The sequence below is a fragment of the Psittacula echo genome (assembly GCF_963264785.1).
Source record: "Psittacula echo genome assembly, chromosome: 7".
In the NCBI taxonomy this organism is placed as follows: Eukaryota; Metazoa; Chordata; class Aves; order Psittaciformes; family Psittacidae; genus Psittacula; species Psittacula echo.
This window is the reverse complement of record NC_137740.1, coordinates 55,317,970-55,333,337: the sequence shown is the minus strand read 5'-3', so window position 1 is coordinate 55,333,337 and position 15,368 is coordinate 55,317,970. Positions and strand designations below refer to the sequence as shown.

The 15,368-nt window shown below is 38.0% G+C and overlaps 1 protein-coding gene across 1 annotated transcript; it reads right to left on the bottom strand.

Annotated features, from left to right (window-relative positions):
• Window positions 1–5,494: 5,494 nt before the first annotated feature.
• F13B (coagulation factor XIII B chain) lies at window positions 5,495–14,767 on the bottom strand (the record flags this gene model as incomplete). Its single annotated transcript, XM_080623706.1, has 11 exons — window positions 5,495–5,706; window positions 6,407–6,589; window positions 7,066–7,269; window positions 7,831–8,013; window positions 8,675–8,773; window positions 9,117–9,290; window positions 10,943–11,119; window positions 11,279–11,455; window positions 11,902–12,087; window positions 12,597–12,797; window positions 14,686–14,767. 11 exons carry the CDS (start codon window positions 14,765–14,767, stop codon window positions 5,495–5,497), a joined length of 1,878 nt encoding a protein of 625 aa, XP_080479832.1.
• Between the last annotated feature and the right edge of the window lie 601 nt (window positions 14,768–15,368).

The window sequence follows — 15,368 nt, the reverse complement described above, 5'->3', positions numbered from 1 at the left end:
TGGGTGCCCTGGAGACAGAGGATATAAAGAAGGCAGAGGTGCTGAATGCCTTCTTTGCCTCTGTCTTTACTCCTGCAGACTCTCCCCGGAGGCCTCAGATTCCTATAGCCCCAGAAGGAGTCAGGATAAAGGAGGAGTTTGCTTTGGTAGATGAGGATTGGGTTAGGGATCAGTTAAGCAATCTGGACATCTATAAATTGATGGGTCCGGATGGCATACACCCACGGGTGCTGAGGGAACTAGCGGAGGTCATTGCTAGGCCACTCTCCATCATCTTTGGTAAGTTGTGGGAAACAGGAGAGGTGCCTGAGGATTGCAGGATGGCAAATGTCACACCAGTCTATAAGAAGGGCAAGAAGGAGGACCCGGGTAATTATAGACCAGTCGGCCTTACATCCATCCCTGGAAAGGTGATGGAACAACTTATTCTTGACACCATCTCTAGACATATCAAGGATGAGGGGGTCATTAAGAGTAGCCAACATGGTTTTACCAAGGGGAAGTCATGTTTGACCAAACTTATAGCCTTCCATGAGGAAGTAACTAGGTGGATGGATGATGGTAGAGCAGTAGATGTGGTTTTTCTTGATTTCAGTAAGGCATTTGATACTGTCTCCCACAGCATCCTCATAGATAAGCTAAGGAAGTGTGGGCTTGATGATCAGGTAGTGAGGTGGATCAAGAACTGGTTGAAAGGAAGAAGGCAGAGAGTTGTGGTCAGTGGGGCAGAATCTAGCTGGAGGTCTGTGACTAGTGGAGTCCCTCAGGGATTGGTGCTGGGACCAGTGCTATTTAGTATTTTCATCAACAACCTGGATGAGGGAACTGAGTGTACCCTCAGCAAGTTTGCTGATGACACTAAGCTGGGAGGAGTGGCTGACACACCAGAAGGCTGTGCTGCCATCCAGCGAGACCTGGACAGGCTGGAGAGTTGGGCAGGGAGAAACTTGATGAAATTCAACAAGGGCAAGTGTAGAGTCTTGCATTTGGGCAGGAACAACCCCATGTACCAGTACAGGTTGGGGGTTGACCTGCTGGAAAGTAGTGAAGGGGAAAGGGACCTGGGGGTCCTGGTGGATAGGAGGATGACCATGAGCCAGCAATGTGCCCTTGTGGCCAAGAAGGCCAATGGCATCCTAGGGTGCATTAGAAAGGGTGTGGTCAGTAGGTCGAGAGGTCCTCCTCCCCCTCTACTCTGCCTTGGTGAGGCCACATCTGGAATACTGTGTCCAGTTCTGGGCCCCTCAGTTCAAGAAGGACAGGGAATTGCTTGAAAGAGTGCAGCGCAGAGCCACAAAGATGATTAAGGGAGTAGAACATCTCCCTTATGAGGAGAGGCGGAGGGAGCTGGGTCTGTTTAGCTTGGAGAAGAGGAGACTGAGGGGTGACCTCATCAATGTTTACAAATACGTAAAGGGTGAGTGTCAGGATGATGGAGCTAGGTTTTTCTCAGTGATGTCCAGTGATAGGACAAGGGGTAATGGGTGTAAACTGAAGCATAAGAGGTTCCATGTGAACATCAGGAAGAAATTCTTTACTGTGAGAGTGACAGAGCACTGGAACAGGTTGCCCAGGGGGGTTATGGAGTCTCCTACGTTGGAGATATTCAAGGCCTGGCTGGAGAAGTTCCTGTGTGATGTACTCTAGGTTACCCTGCTCTTGCAGGGGGGTTGGACTAGATGATCTTTTGAAGTCCCTTCCAACCCTTGGGATTCTGTGATTCTGTGATCAGCATACACAGCACTCAAAACTTTGATGGTTACAGGAATTGCCCTGGTCTGTGGGTTTATATCCAGACAAAAGTCAGTTTTCTCTATTATGTACCACGGCAGCAAGAATCCATAAATAAATCTGAATGTCTTTTCCATCTGATCAAAACATGTGTAAGTGCAAGATGGTTATGCAAGAGGAAAGGCCTGTCTCTTATGATTGAATAGTTTTAAACTGGAAGAGGATGAATTTGGATTAAAGAAGAAGATTTTTTTAAAGAAGTTCTTTGCTATGAGGGTGGTGAGGCCCTGGCACAGGCTGCCCAGAGAAGCTGTGGCTGCCTCATCCCTGGCAGTGTTCAAGGCCAGGTTGGACAGGGCTTGGAGTAACCTGGTCTGGTGGAAAGTGTCTCTGCCCACAACAAGGGGGTTGGACAAGATGATCTTTGAAAGTCTCTTCCAACCCAAACCATTCTATGATAAAAATAAAAGGCTGTTCTTGAAAAAATTTGCACAAGCCAAACTTGGTGCAGAAATGTTATCGTATTATCTACCTGCTCCAAGTCAGAATTAGCTTTTTCAGTTGCTTCTTAAGAGAAGACTGTGAGGATACTTATTTCCCGTTTCGGCTTCCTAATGACAGAGTACAGAGTAGACCGAGGCATACTTTTTTCGGAGGTGCACAGTGATGGGATGAGAGACAACAGACACAGATCTGCAGAAAAAGCAGTTCCAGTTAGATATTAGAGGAATAGATCCACATGAGGGTAGGCAGACACTGGAACAGGTTGCCCAAAAAGGAAAGAAAACATCTCCTCAGAAATATTAAAAACTCAGCCAGACAGGGTCCTGAGCAACATGATTCTTTTTCTACAATCCTATGCCTAACTATGCAGAAAGCACAGCAAAAAATTCAGGACTGATAAAGGGTAAAATTGAGGTCTTTGGTATGTTGATGGTTATTTTAAAAGTTACTCCAGCACCATGGTTTGGTAAGTCTAAGCAAATAATGCCGAAGAAAAAATTCTTTCCCTTCTTCCAAATACACTTAGGAGGTCAGAAACACTCCTGGGCTTACGTATCACTCTCATTTACACTATATATTCCACATGCACTAAGCACAGTGTTTTGACAGATGTGCTTTCAGCATGTCATCCGCACTAGGAAAACAGCAGGCCTGAGCTGCGTGTCTGCAGCAGATTCTCTGCTATGACAGCAGTGTACGTAGCTGCTCTGTGTCTTCCCACACTGCCTAGCCACATGCATTCACGTTCATGAATATACTCTGGGAAAATCAGAGTACTGGAAAGGAGTCATTAACAAGGTTTCCTTACCTTACAAAAAGCAACTTTATCACTTCCTGTGTCTTCATCAACTTCTGTAAGAATTTTGTGTTGTTTGTTTTGTTACGTTCATGTTGTAAATCTTTATTTTCAAGATTTGACACAGATTTTTCTTAGCTTTTTCAGATTTTGAAACCCAAGCTGTAGCTCTCATTTTCTTTCACATAGTTCTGCTGTGCTACTTAACAGAAATAACATAGTCCAAGATTTCAAATTGCAAGCAACAAGTTTGTTTTCAGATAATTAATGAAAAAAGAAAAATTGTAAAGGGGAAAATGAAAGAAATACACATTTTCTTTACCAGCACATGCTGCAAAAAACCCAAGAACAGGAGAATTAAAAACACTGGCACAGGCTGGTGTTAGGAAGCAACTGCAAAGATGTTGATGCCATCAGGCCTGTAATGGGCACCAACATACCAATATGTGGATGCTCCAGCTATTTCTCCGAGGTGTTTTTCCCCGCTAGCTAAAGAATAAGCCCTCCTTCCATGCCCTGAATTAGTCTTCCAGACCACAGGAACAGGTTTGATCTCTGTGGTATAGTCAAGACTACAGATTTAGGGTTTTGGCCTAATCAACACTAAGGTGAGCAAGCACAGAGCTGCTTGACTGGTAACCCCAGAGAGTCTGAATTATATCATGTGCACCCCATATTACTCTTTTTATTATCTAATGATCCTCTTTTCATCATGTTTGTACTTCCCTTTCTCCACCCCAGTATCCTTCCAAACAACCAACCTTCCCCAAATTACTTTTTTCCCCATTCATTCCAGTTTGGTTATATCTGTATCCAAATTTGTTTTTTCTGATTCTGATACCTAGGTAATGTTGACCTTGTGTGGAGTTGCTGATATAGTCACAGATGTACTGGTTGCCTTGCAAGATTTTGCTTACAATCAAGACAAGATCTAGTCCATCATGTAAACATCTTTCAAGTTAAGGGGAAATAGTTTTTCATCTACCTGTCATAGACACAGGAATTATTAGGATGTAAAAACTCAGAGACTGAAATAAATTTCTACATATTTTAGCCACAGTACAAATAGTTTCTGGATACATAGCAAGCCTATGTGCCAGCTATTAAGGTAACAATGCTCAACATAACAAAATTTACTGGTTAAAAACTGATCAGTTTGTTTAAATGAACGCTTACAGTATTTCTTCACTGAGAAAGACTCACCAATTCACATTACAATTGTTGTTCAAAACATGACCTAGAAGTGAAAGCTGTGAACATCTAGTTTGGATTTACATGCCATACATCAGAAGTCTGTTAAGTTGCTAAATCTTATTTGTCTTAGTTTTTAAATAACACTTTACAAAACAATGACTTTTTAATCTTTGGAAAGCATTTTGGAATGCTATTGTAAGTACTGTATAAAAAGCTGTTTTTATCAAACTTCTCTTCTCCCACCAAATGGTTGGCTGGGTTTTGATTAAATAAGCAGAATTTGTCTATTTCTTGAATGCTTGAATTTCTTTTTGGTTTATTCACCTAGCACTCACAAAAGCTTTGGAAAACCATACAGAATAGTACACATACATACAATAATATCAGTGAAAGATGGATTTTACATAAAATCCAGAAGAAACCCTCACAGTGACATTTTTATTAAAACATAATAAAGTGGATGCAAGGCAAATGTCCATATTCCTGAACTTTCTTCATATCTTCATAGGCTAAGTTCCAAGAGTACCGATGTTTAAGTGTCAGAGGAAATCATACAAAATAGGTGGACTAGATATTTTAATAATTTAAATGCTCTCAATTAGCAAAATGATGCTTGTTGACCTTTTTTAAGAATGATAATTAACTACTCAGTGGAAGTTGCACATTTTTAGGTTTTGAATGGTTTCATAGATCCCTTAAATGAAATTTTATACTTGCTTTTGTATACTTGTACTTCAAGCCTTGTCCATTAGAGGGTTCTTACCTGTGAAAGGAGACATGGGTGCTGTTAAAATGCACAAAATAATAGGCCTCACTGTAAAATTAGAGTTTAACATCCATTTGAAGGGCACAAAGTCTCAAGTTAGCTCTATTCTGTAGTCACAAAAGCATCCATGCTGTCAAAATTGTCAATGTCCTCACAAAGGGCACTACTTGCCCAGCATCTCCTCGTTGTGGTGGCTTTGCTCTGGCCTTCCAGATTGTGACGCATTCTCAGGTTTATCGCTGTAAACTTTATGAAACTCCTACATCCTAAATTTTCCATGCGTATGCCAATATTACATTCTTCTGCTGCACTCCCAGTCCTCACACCACAAAGCCCTTTCACTTTGCTTTCCCTTCAGCTCAGATCCAACAATGCCACTGATCAGTCATTTTTCAAAGCTGACTGTAGTGATCTTAAAAATGTAAGACCACTTTAATTCAGGTGTTCCTACCAGATAAAGAACATGCACATACCTTTCCTGTAGGCTTTCTTGAAGTCCATACTTATTTTTCTCTTTCAACACACCTTGGATACATCAGCTGTCCTCTCTTACACTGCACTTGAAATAACGTTGTACCAGATTTTGCTCCAAAATGGTTCTGTTTACAGTAAAAACCAACATAATCCCCATGGTAAAAGTAAACTTGATTCTCATAGAACCCTTGCAGCAGCACATTATTTTTCTCCATTTCACTTTTTGACAAAATACATGGCTCTAAAGAAAAGAGATGTAATCAGTGTTAATGTAGCATGGTTTTGACTAGTCAATGCTAAAATTATAAATTATTTCCCATTCTCCTAATGTACTATGCATGAAAATTTGAATACTGCAGGCATATCATATTTGAGGGGAAAAAAACCCCAAAGGCCAGACAAGCTTACACTCACTCCTATTAAAACTTTCATCTTGAAAAAAGAAAAAATGAAGTTGAGATCTTAAAGTTCTACTTGACAATATCCAATTTATAAATTCTAAGTATCTGAATTTAGAGAGAGTTGGGGTTGTTCAGCCTGGAGAAGAGAAGGCTTTGGGAAGACACTGAAACCTTTCAATACTTGAAGGGGGCTGATAAGAAAAATGGGGCCAGACTTTTTTAGTAGGGCCTGTTGTGATAGGACAAGGGGAAGTGGTTTTCAACCAGAAGGTTGATGCAGACAGTTGTAAGGAATACATTTTTATAATGAGGGTGGTGAAACACTGGAACAGGTTGCCCAGTGAGGTGGTAGATGACCCATCCCTGGAAACATCCAAAGTCAGGCTGGACAGGGCTCTGGGCAACCTGATTTACCTGAAGACATCCCTTCTTATTGCAGATGGTATAGGTTAGATGACATTTAAAACTAACTTCCTAAGTATTCTATGATTTTATGAATTACAGAGAAGAATAAATTCTTATCTATGTTATCAAACCTACCTATACACACTGGTGGTGAAGTCCATTGTCCTTCAGAACAGTAGATTTTCTCAGATCCTTGCAAAAAATGATACTCAGAGCAATTATACTGAACAGAAGAACCATTGTCATACTGAGTCAGGGGTGGGAGAGTAAGAGCTCCATTCGCAATAGAAGGTGGAGAGTCACATTTTTCTGTAGGAGCTGAAATGGCATTAGAAACATTGGAGAAGCAGTCAGCTTTAGAAATTAACAAATAAGCAGCTTTAAATGCCTGTCCACACTAGATGCCTATCAATTCTTAGTGTATTTTCTTGCTATTTCATTATGTCCCAGAACAGAAAGCAATCTCCACTTAATTCTAACTACAGGAAATCCCTTGTGTGCTTTTAATATTTTGCAGCTGTCTTTCTACAGAGCTTTGACTTCTCTGCGCTTGGAGATGAGCTCCTGCCTCCTTTCTATAGCCTTCCCCATCAGAGAAGCTGTATAGTTTTTCCATGCTTGAATATATTTAACAATATAGGTATTTTTTGCATGGGTATCTGCATATCTGTATTGTTGAATTCTAAACAGCTATTACTTACAACAGATTCTAGGCCCACACAGCCAAAGTAAATTATTTCTAAATAAGTTTGACATTGATTAATTAAAAAGGTAATAAAAAAGTATTGGTTTACCTTGCATAATGCATTTTGGATATTTCAGCCTGCCATGGTTACACTGTGTCCTCCCAGGAGACAGAAGGGTAGTCTGGAGAAAACTGTGTCCCTGTTTACATTCAAACTCTACGAGATCGCCATGAAGGAAAATTAATTCTTCTTGTCTCCATTTCAGCTCTATGTTGTTGCTGTTCATATCAGTTACATTAAGAGTACATGGTTCTAGGAAATGTAAAGAAATGAGCTGAAGTAACAGAAACAACTTTAAAAAAAAAAAAAAAATAGCCTAAATTGGGAACAGAAAACGGACACTTCTGACAACATCTGGTTTCTATAAGTTTTGGTAAACATACCTTAGCCTAGGTTTACTATTGAAGAAAGGAACTTCTTCACTGTAACTTGAAAGGACATTTTATAATGGCAACAGTCATCCATCAAAACTGACCCATCAGTTTTGGCTGACAGGTTTGGTAAACCCTTCGAGGATAGTTGTTAATACACAGTAAATTTAAACTGTTAACATAAGGAAGTGTTTTGACAATTCCCTTTGGGTTTTTGTTGTGGTTTTTTTTTTTTTTTTTTTTATATTTGTTTTGTCTCCATTAAAAGAATTTTGAGATCTTCCAAAAACCTTTTGGAAATGTTGTGTTGTTTTGGGGCTTTTTCAGGTTATTCAAAGTCAATATTGTTTTGGATGTTTTCTGACAAGTTTCACAAAACTTAGTATGAGGAGCACATCAGGTATCATAGCTTTTCTTTAGACAGTTAACCTCATTAACCTACCAAAGCAAGTTGGTGGCTCTGTCCAGTTTCCTTGTCGGCAGTAAACAGTAGTAGGTCCATCCAAAAAATGATAACGCTGACAACCGTATTCTATTGAGGAACCATTTTTGTAACTTGTCAATAATGGACCAAGAACAACACCATTTTTAATCACAGGTGGAGAGGTACAGTCTTGCTGTGTTTCTAATACAAGGTAGGGAATTAGGTAATTAGATCTTTGAAACAATGTTAACACTGATGAAAGTCTCAGACTAATAATAGACTGAGCAAAAAATTATCATACAAATAAAATATAAATCAACATAATTTCTTTTTCAAATTTTGTTTCCAGAAACTCTACACTTGCCTTACTGAATTGCAGACAGGTGTTTTATTTGCCTGTACAGTCCTCATCTTTGCCAACTCTCGACTCTTGCTGGTTTAATCAATATAGATAAGTTCTTTTTCTGTGATGAGACAGTCTTTATTCATTGTTTGAAATATTTAGCCCATGTAGGGTTCAAAAGTAAAAGAAACCACATGGAACAATTGGTCAAAGGATCAGCAAAATACTCATGAATTTGCAAATTCAGACAACATTAACACAAAGGGTACAAAATGAAGCTAAATGCTCATGTATGAAATAAAATAATAAATACAGAAACAAGCATATAGGTGTAGTTTCTAATCACTAGGAAAAGGCAACATGACCTTTCATTCAGACTGCTACATTGACATCTGTAGCACATGGAAATATTTTCAAGAGTAAAGAACTGTACTATAGCAAAAAAAGTAGTAAGAGTAGTCATAAAATGCCTATAATATCATTGGAGAGTATTTAAATAGAAAAGCAATGTTCACCTACTCATATCTTCATTGTGATATGTTTTGCTTGCCCTTATTGCTGCATCTGCCTCAAGTGATGGTGGTGCCTCAGATTCCGATTTATCCATAATTCCTGTAACTGTTCCTGTAACCATAGCAGAAACAGAACCAGAGCAGAAACTAAGAAATAACTCATATTCAAATATCAAAACAGACACACTGATGCATTGCAAGATCTAATAAAATCAATATTCGATGGAAGAACATGCATGTCACTTGAATTCACTATCTCATCCTCTCTCTTTGATTTGAGAACCAATTGTCTACCAATTAGATTGCAATTTACCTCTCAACCATTTTAACAGAGGAGGGCATAAAGAGTTTTGCAGATATGGAAACTGAGGCTCTCCAGATAAATAAGGAATTGTCTGAAGACTTGTTTCTGTTCAGTTGTCAGTCTTCATAAAAGTACTAACCAATACAAATAGGGGGTGATGTCCATTTTCCTTTTTCACACTGGATTTCCTCAGATCCTCTTATTTCAAAGGTACTTTGACACTGTATACGAACTTTGTCTCCATTATGATATGTTCTTCTATCTGTGATGACATGGGCATGAGGAGGAAGTGGTGGTGGAGGACATTTATTTTTTACATCTGAAAATAAAAAATGCATACTATTTTCTCACTAATCAAAACCATATACATAATTAATTGTACTGTACAGAATGCAAACCTATAACTCAAAAGACATCTGTGGTTGATCCAGAGTAATTCCTTACTCCCATTTTCCTCACAAAATAGGAGACCAGAAGAAAAAGTAATTGTTATATTCAATAAATATGAGGTATTATGCTACTGCACTGCTAGAAACAACTTTATAATTTCTCCACAGAGGCTTAAAATGGTTTTTGAAGGACTTCAGGTAATAGAGATTTCCCATAAATTCCATTGATACATTCTTTAAAACAGCTTATGTATTAGACCTAGATCTGGCATGGGCAGGGACACGTTCCACTAGGCCAGGTTGCTCAAAGCCCTATCCAACCTGGCCTTAAGTTTGCAACTGCAATATCCTCAAGACTAGATTGAGGCTTTGTTTTCATTCTGAGCACCCCACCTTCTCTGTGTCCACACAAGAAGAATTCCTGCTGTGTCATCAGAATAAATACAGAGCTGGGCTCCTAACACATGCCATTTAATTGAGATATTCTAGTGCATTTAAAACACTACAGTATCTTCTAGGAAAGGAAGACGATTTTCATCTTTGCGCTCTTCTGCAAGATTAGCTATAAAGGAATTACAAAAAAACTGATTTTACTGAATATTCTGCTTTACACATCTATATTTTTAAAGGCTAAATATAATTTTTAATATTACACCATCCTACCCACCCAACAATTATTAAATTTGCTTTAAAAACATACTTCATGGGGAAAAAATCCTGTAAAAATATATTGGAAAAGAATACCATACATTTAACTTAAACCAACAAAAAAGATTGCCCCATCCTCTGTCATCAAAATGTGGCACACTTTGTATATAAAGCAGAGAATTTGTTACCATGAGATCTCCTAAATCTCAGAAGTAATCCACAGAGGGGACAATATCCACATCAAGGTATGCTGAACAATATGAACTCTCAAGCTAGCCTAGATGTTGATTTGTACCATTTTCTGCTGTTTATCATACCTCACCTGGCTCACTAGACCTTTCATTCTTTTGCAAGTTTCTTTTCTGAGAATCATTATCCCCCAGTTACTGGGGAAGTGAAAGCAATTGCTAAAGTTGTGTTTCTGATTACCTTTCTAGTTAAATTCTGTTGAAAACATATACAGTTTGGTGAGGCTGTAAAACTCTGAAAGGGACCACAATTCTCCGAGATCAGGAGGAACTTGTCAAAGATTTTATTTTTAATGCATCTCAAGATTCATGTGCCCACTTCACAAGGCAGGATTCAACATGTTTGATTAAACCTTTATGTCATCTGAATGTGCTTTAACTTGAGATTCAGGGGTTGAACAACTTCCCTACAATAGTTGATTTCTGCTTCTCCAGGATCCAGCATACAAAGAAGCAACAGCAAGAGACAGAATCCACTCTACTGTTAGAGCCCACTGCAAATTAATTCCAAGTACCATTGTGTCCTTCCCTGCTACCTTGGCTCCATGCCCTTCAGCTAACACTTAATTTCTATTTGGATTGTGAATAGGTACAAAAAGTGTATTTTTATTTTGTATTCATGTAGTATTTCGTGAAAGAAGGTGTTCATTAAGAATTTGACATCATAAAACTATGAAAATAGGTACCTTCACACACAGGAGGGTCTGGATGCCATCCGAAATAATAACATTGAATTAGGTCAAATTCACTGGCAGAATAATTTTCTTTGCAATAAAAATGAACTACATCTCCCTCTTCATAGATTTTCTTCACAGGATAGAAACCTCCATGTGCTATTGCACTCAAAGAGGAACAAGTTATTCCTAGGAAGAAAACATAAAGCAGCGAAAAACAGCTGAGGGAGCCTTCCCTTTCCCACCCTGCCCCCCAACGGCTTATAAAACTAGCCTTTTTGCAGATTTTTGTTCATTTGTAGGATAAATCAAATTTCAAACTGACTTATATTCCAGCTCACTACATACTACTGCAGTTTGGAGTAAGGGACCACCCATGTGATAGACACACTGCTTCTTCTGTAGTGTTTCCTCCTGCAGTACGATATCCCTCGTCACATTTGTATAGCAGTGTTTCATTCAGCTGAAGCTCTTGCTGGGCTGTGAAGTAATTGCCATGATGTAAACTCGGTACTTGACATGACTCTTAAAAGAAATAAAATGTGCATAATATTAGTCACCCTTTTCATTTCAAGGTATTATTCTAAAATTTTTCTTAGATACACCTTAAAAGTGGTTATATCCAAGGCAAAACTCTTCGCAAAAATATTTATAAATAATGAAGAATTAAAAATGCAGTAGTTTGCATGACTTTTCCAGTCATCATTTGGGAAGGAAGTTTGGATGATTTTATCTGAAACAATGTGATTTCATCTATACTGATTTCTTCTACATGTAATTTTATCTATACAAATTCACAAAACTAGCAGCATGTGAAATCTGACTTCTTCCCATGAGGTACTGCTGAGAACCTACTTTGGGAGTACTCAGATCATAACCTGACACAGGTAGTTTGGCCCTACAGGTACAGCAAGAACAGTAGAATTACATACAGGTAAGAGATAACAAAGGAGAACAGTGTGGAGTCCTACCAAATTTTTTAGTACAGCTTGGCTGGGAGCTCCATCCTCCTGGCTGACATTGTACTGTATCTTCAGTTCCACTGCTTGGAGAGTGGTAGCCTGGATTACATTTGTACTGAAGTTTCTCATGCACTTTGAAGTACATTTCTGTACCATAAAAAGCACCATTCTCCAGAAGAGGCTTATTACATTTTCCTAAATTAAAGGAGACAGCTTGAGTAGAAAGAATTAATGGAATATTTTTGTTCTCTAATACGCAAAAGAAGGGACTTTCAGCTATCGTGATATAATCTTGTCTTGACCTATTGAAGAAACTCTACCACATTCATCGAACAATACATCAAATTGATGGCAATAACATGGAACATTACAACCAAGGAACCTAGAGCTAGGGAGGCTTTAGAGGATATACATCTGAGGGGAAACTGTCTATTAGTTTTCTCAAAATAAGGACACTGGGCAAGTTTCTTGGTGTTTTGAGAAAAACATATTAGGTTAAAGTCCTTAAAATATGTATTATTGTAAACATATTCCATGTATAAATATGTAGTTTATATACATAAGTGATTGATTTCACCTTGTCTTAACACATACATTTTATCCTCCTTATATGCAGCTTCTGCTCCTGTATGTTCTGGGAAACACAGCTGCTAGAAAAAAGTTTCCTGGTAGAAGCAATGATGAGATTAATAAAGCTAACTCACTGTAGCAGCGTGGCACTGGAGACCAGCCTTTTGCAGTACAAGTTATTCTTTCATCTTGAGTCCCAGTTTCAGTTGTATAACCAACCATACAGGAATAGGAAATCTTTTTTCCCTTATGCATAGGGAAATAGTGACTTTTGAAATTATAGTAGTACTGGGCAATCCTTCCATTTTCTATATGTGGCAACTCACAAGGTTTATCTGAAAAAAAAAAAATAAAAAAAAAATATATCTCTCTCACTAAAAATCCCAGCCCAAATATGAGGTTTTTTGCATTAGTTTATTTAATATCAGTTAAATTGATTCAGGCTTTCAAACAAGGTGAATGAAATCCTGAATACTTGCAAGCATGAAGGGTCTTTTAAGACTCACTGAAATTAAGATATATTACAGCCACATCAGTTCTTTACATTCACAGGAACATCAGCTGTAGAATGAAACTTCCTAATATGAACTGGGCAATGCTGATGCAGAACACATTTATTTGACTCTATATTTAAACCAGAAGACATGAGCACACTTTGCTGCATAAACATACTGATACCTGCTCTGAAATTCACTGACAACAGCATCAAGGTTAGCTATGTGATAGCTCCTTAATTCGGCAAATGTTATCAGAACAGTATGACAATCTGCCAGGAGAAAATAAAGGACTTAAAGTTGCTGAAGAAAGAGAACTTAAGATCATAATCAATGGAAAAGAAAGAAGAAATTGAGGTTTAGAAAAGAACAAGCAGAGTGACAAATAAAGGAAGACAACAAAACAATAGAACACCTTTAAAAGGAATCATGCTGAATGTGGCATGAAGCTACTTAAAAACCAAAACAAACAAAAGGAAAACCCAAACACCACAACCACCAAAAAGCAATACTAATGTTTGGATTTCTCACAAAATTACCTTTTGGGTCTCAAAAACTCCTTAGCATTACAAGGCAATCTAACCTGAAGAATCACAGAATACAGAATCACAGAATCCCAAGGGTTGGAAGGGACCTCAAAAGAAGAATCAAGCTTTAAAAACAATTACCACCTATGGATCTCATTGGAATTGGGCAATTCTCCCACAAGTTGGCACTGCTGCATTCACCCTACACATTAAAACCAAAATAACAAACTATTGCTTCTTCACTCAGTAATGCCACTAGAATTTACTGCTAATACTACAATTTTCTGCAAATTTTGTATTTTTACTAAATACAAATTGCCAAGATAATTATTTTTAACAACTAGTTTCCTCACACTGCCACTGTATTACATATAAATTGGAAAAAAAAAAACCAACCCCAAACTAAAACCCAACCAATCAAACCTCTCCAAAACAACACCAAAACCAAACCTGAGAGTAATTACGGTTTTTAAGTAACTAAAAGACAGAAATGGTTGCTACCTACATACCTTTTGTTTGGCTTTCCAAAGGGTATCATCAGAGTAATTTCAACTGCTTTGTGTAAAGGACAAAACTCTAGTGAAGACAGGTGGTTTGCAACAAATATTCTTGAGTTAAACATACAGTAGCATAAAATGAAAAACTGAAAAAAGGACACCTTTCCAACTAATAGAGGTGTACCCTTATATACAGCCCACATCTCTGTGAACTTGCAGTTCAAGTGGCATGTAAACTATAGAAACCCAGCAGTTTTAAGCACCCCTGAAAATAGGGATAGGAAATGCAGAGCCACCCCAAAGCAGCTTCTGCAAGGTTCCATGTAATTACCACAAAGCAAAAGAGTGGAAAAGTCAAAACACTTCAATTCCTGACACATCAGTGTAGAAAATATTTGAATAGTACAAAATTCAATTTGTATAAACGCTGCAAAACACTCAAATACATTTCAAAAGAAACTTTTTCTGAATAAAAGTCTGAACCTTTCAATATTACAGCTTTGAAACTCAGATATGAATCCGTAGCCCTGAGCTGCAGTGACAGCTGAATCATGATCAGCCAACTCACAACAAAACTATACTTAAAAAAAAAAAATAAAAATCAGTGTTTAGGTAAAGATATGAAAGACATTGTACTTAAGTTACCTAGATTGCATGTCCTAGTTTCAATGCACATTTATTAACAACAGAATTCAGTGTATTTACCTTCTGCAATGAGTTTGCCTGAATACATCATAACTAGGAAGAAAAACCAGCTTTTAAATCTCATCTTCATTACTGTCTCCATGAAGTTTTCACCACCTGTGCAAACTAAATTTTACTTTTGTAAATAATTAACTGGATTTTCAAAGGTGGACATTCCAAAATGCCTTAGTGTACACGGTATTTTGAATGTCACTAAAAACACTGCTTTCATTTATTTTAGCTCTCTAAATGCCGTAACATTAGCCTTGCAGAATTCTACTTCCATTTAGCATACTTTACATCTGTAAAGAGAACAGACTTTGTCATTTTGCAGTGAAACCAGGCAAGAAGCTTATGAACAATTTAAACTAAATGAACACTGTTCCCTGCAGAACCTCCTGAGTTCCAAGTTTAAAGGGCATTCTGTTATCACATTATTTGCCTTGACTGAAGTAAGAGGAAATAGAAAATCCCCGCTCCTCCAACCTACTCCCTTATAACCAGTACCCTGGTTGCAGCTGAGATAGAGTTAATTTTCTTCCTTGTAGCTATGTTTTGGCTTTAGTCTGAGAACAATGCTGATAACACAGATATTCTAGTTGTTGCTAAGTACTGCTTACCTTGATCAAGGACTTTCCAGTGTCTCGTGCTCTGCCTGTGAGGAGGGGTACAAGAAACTAGGAGGAAGCAGAGACAGGGCACCT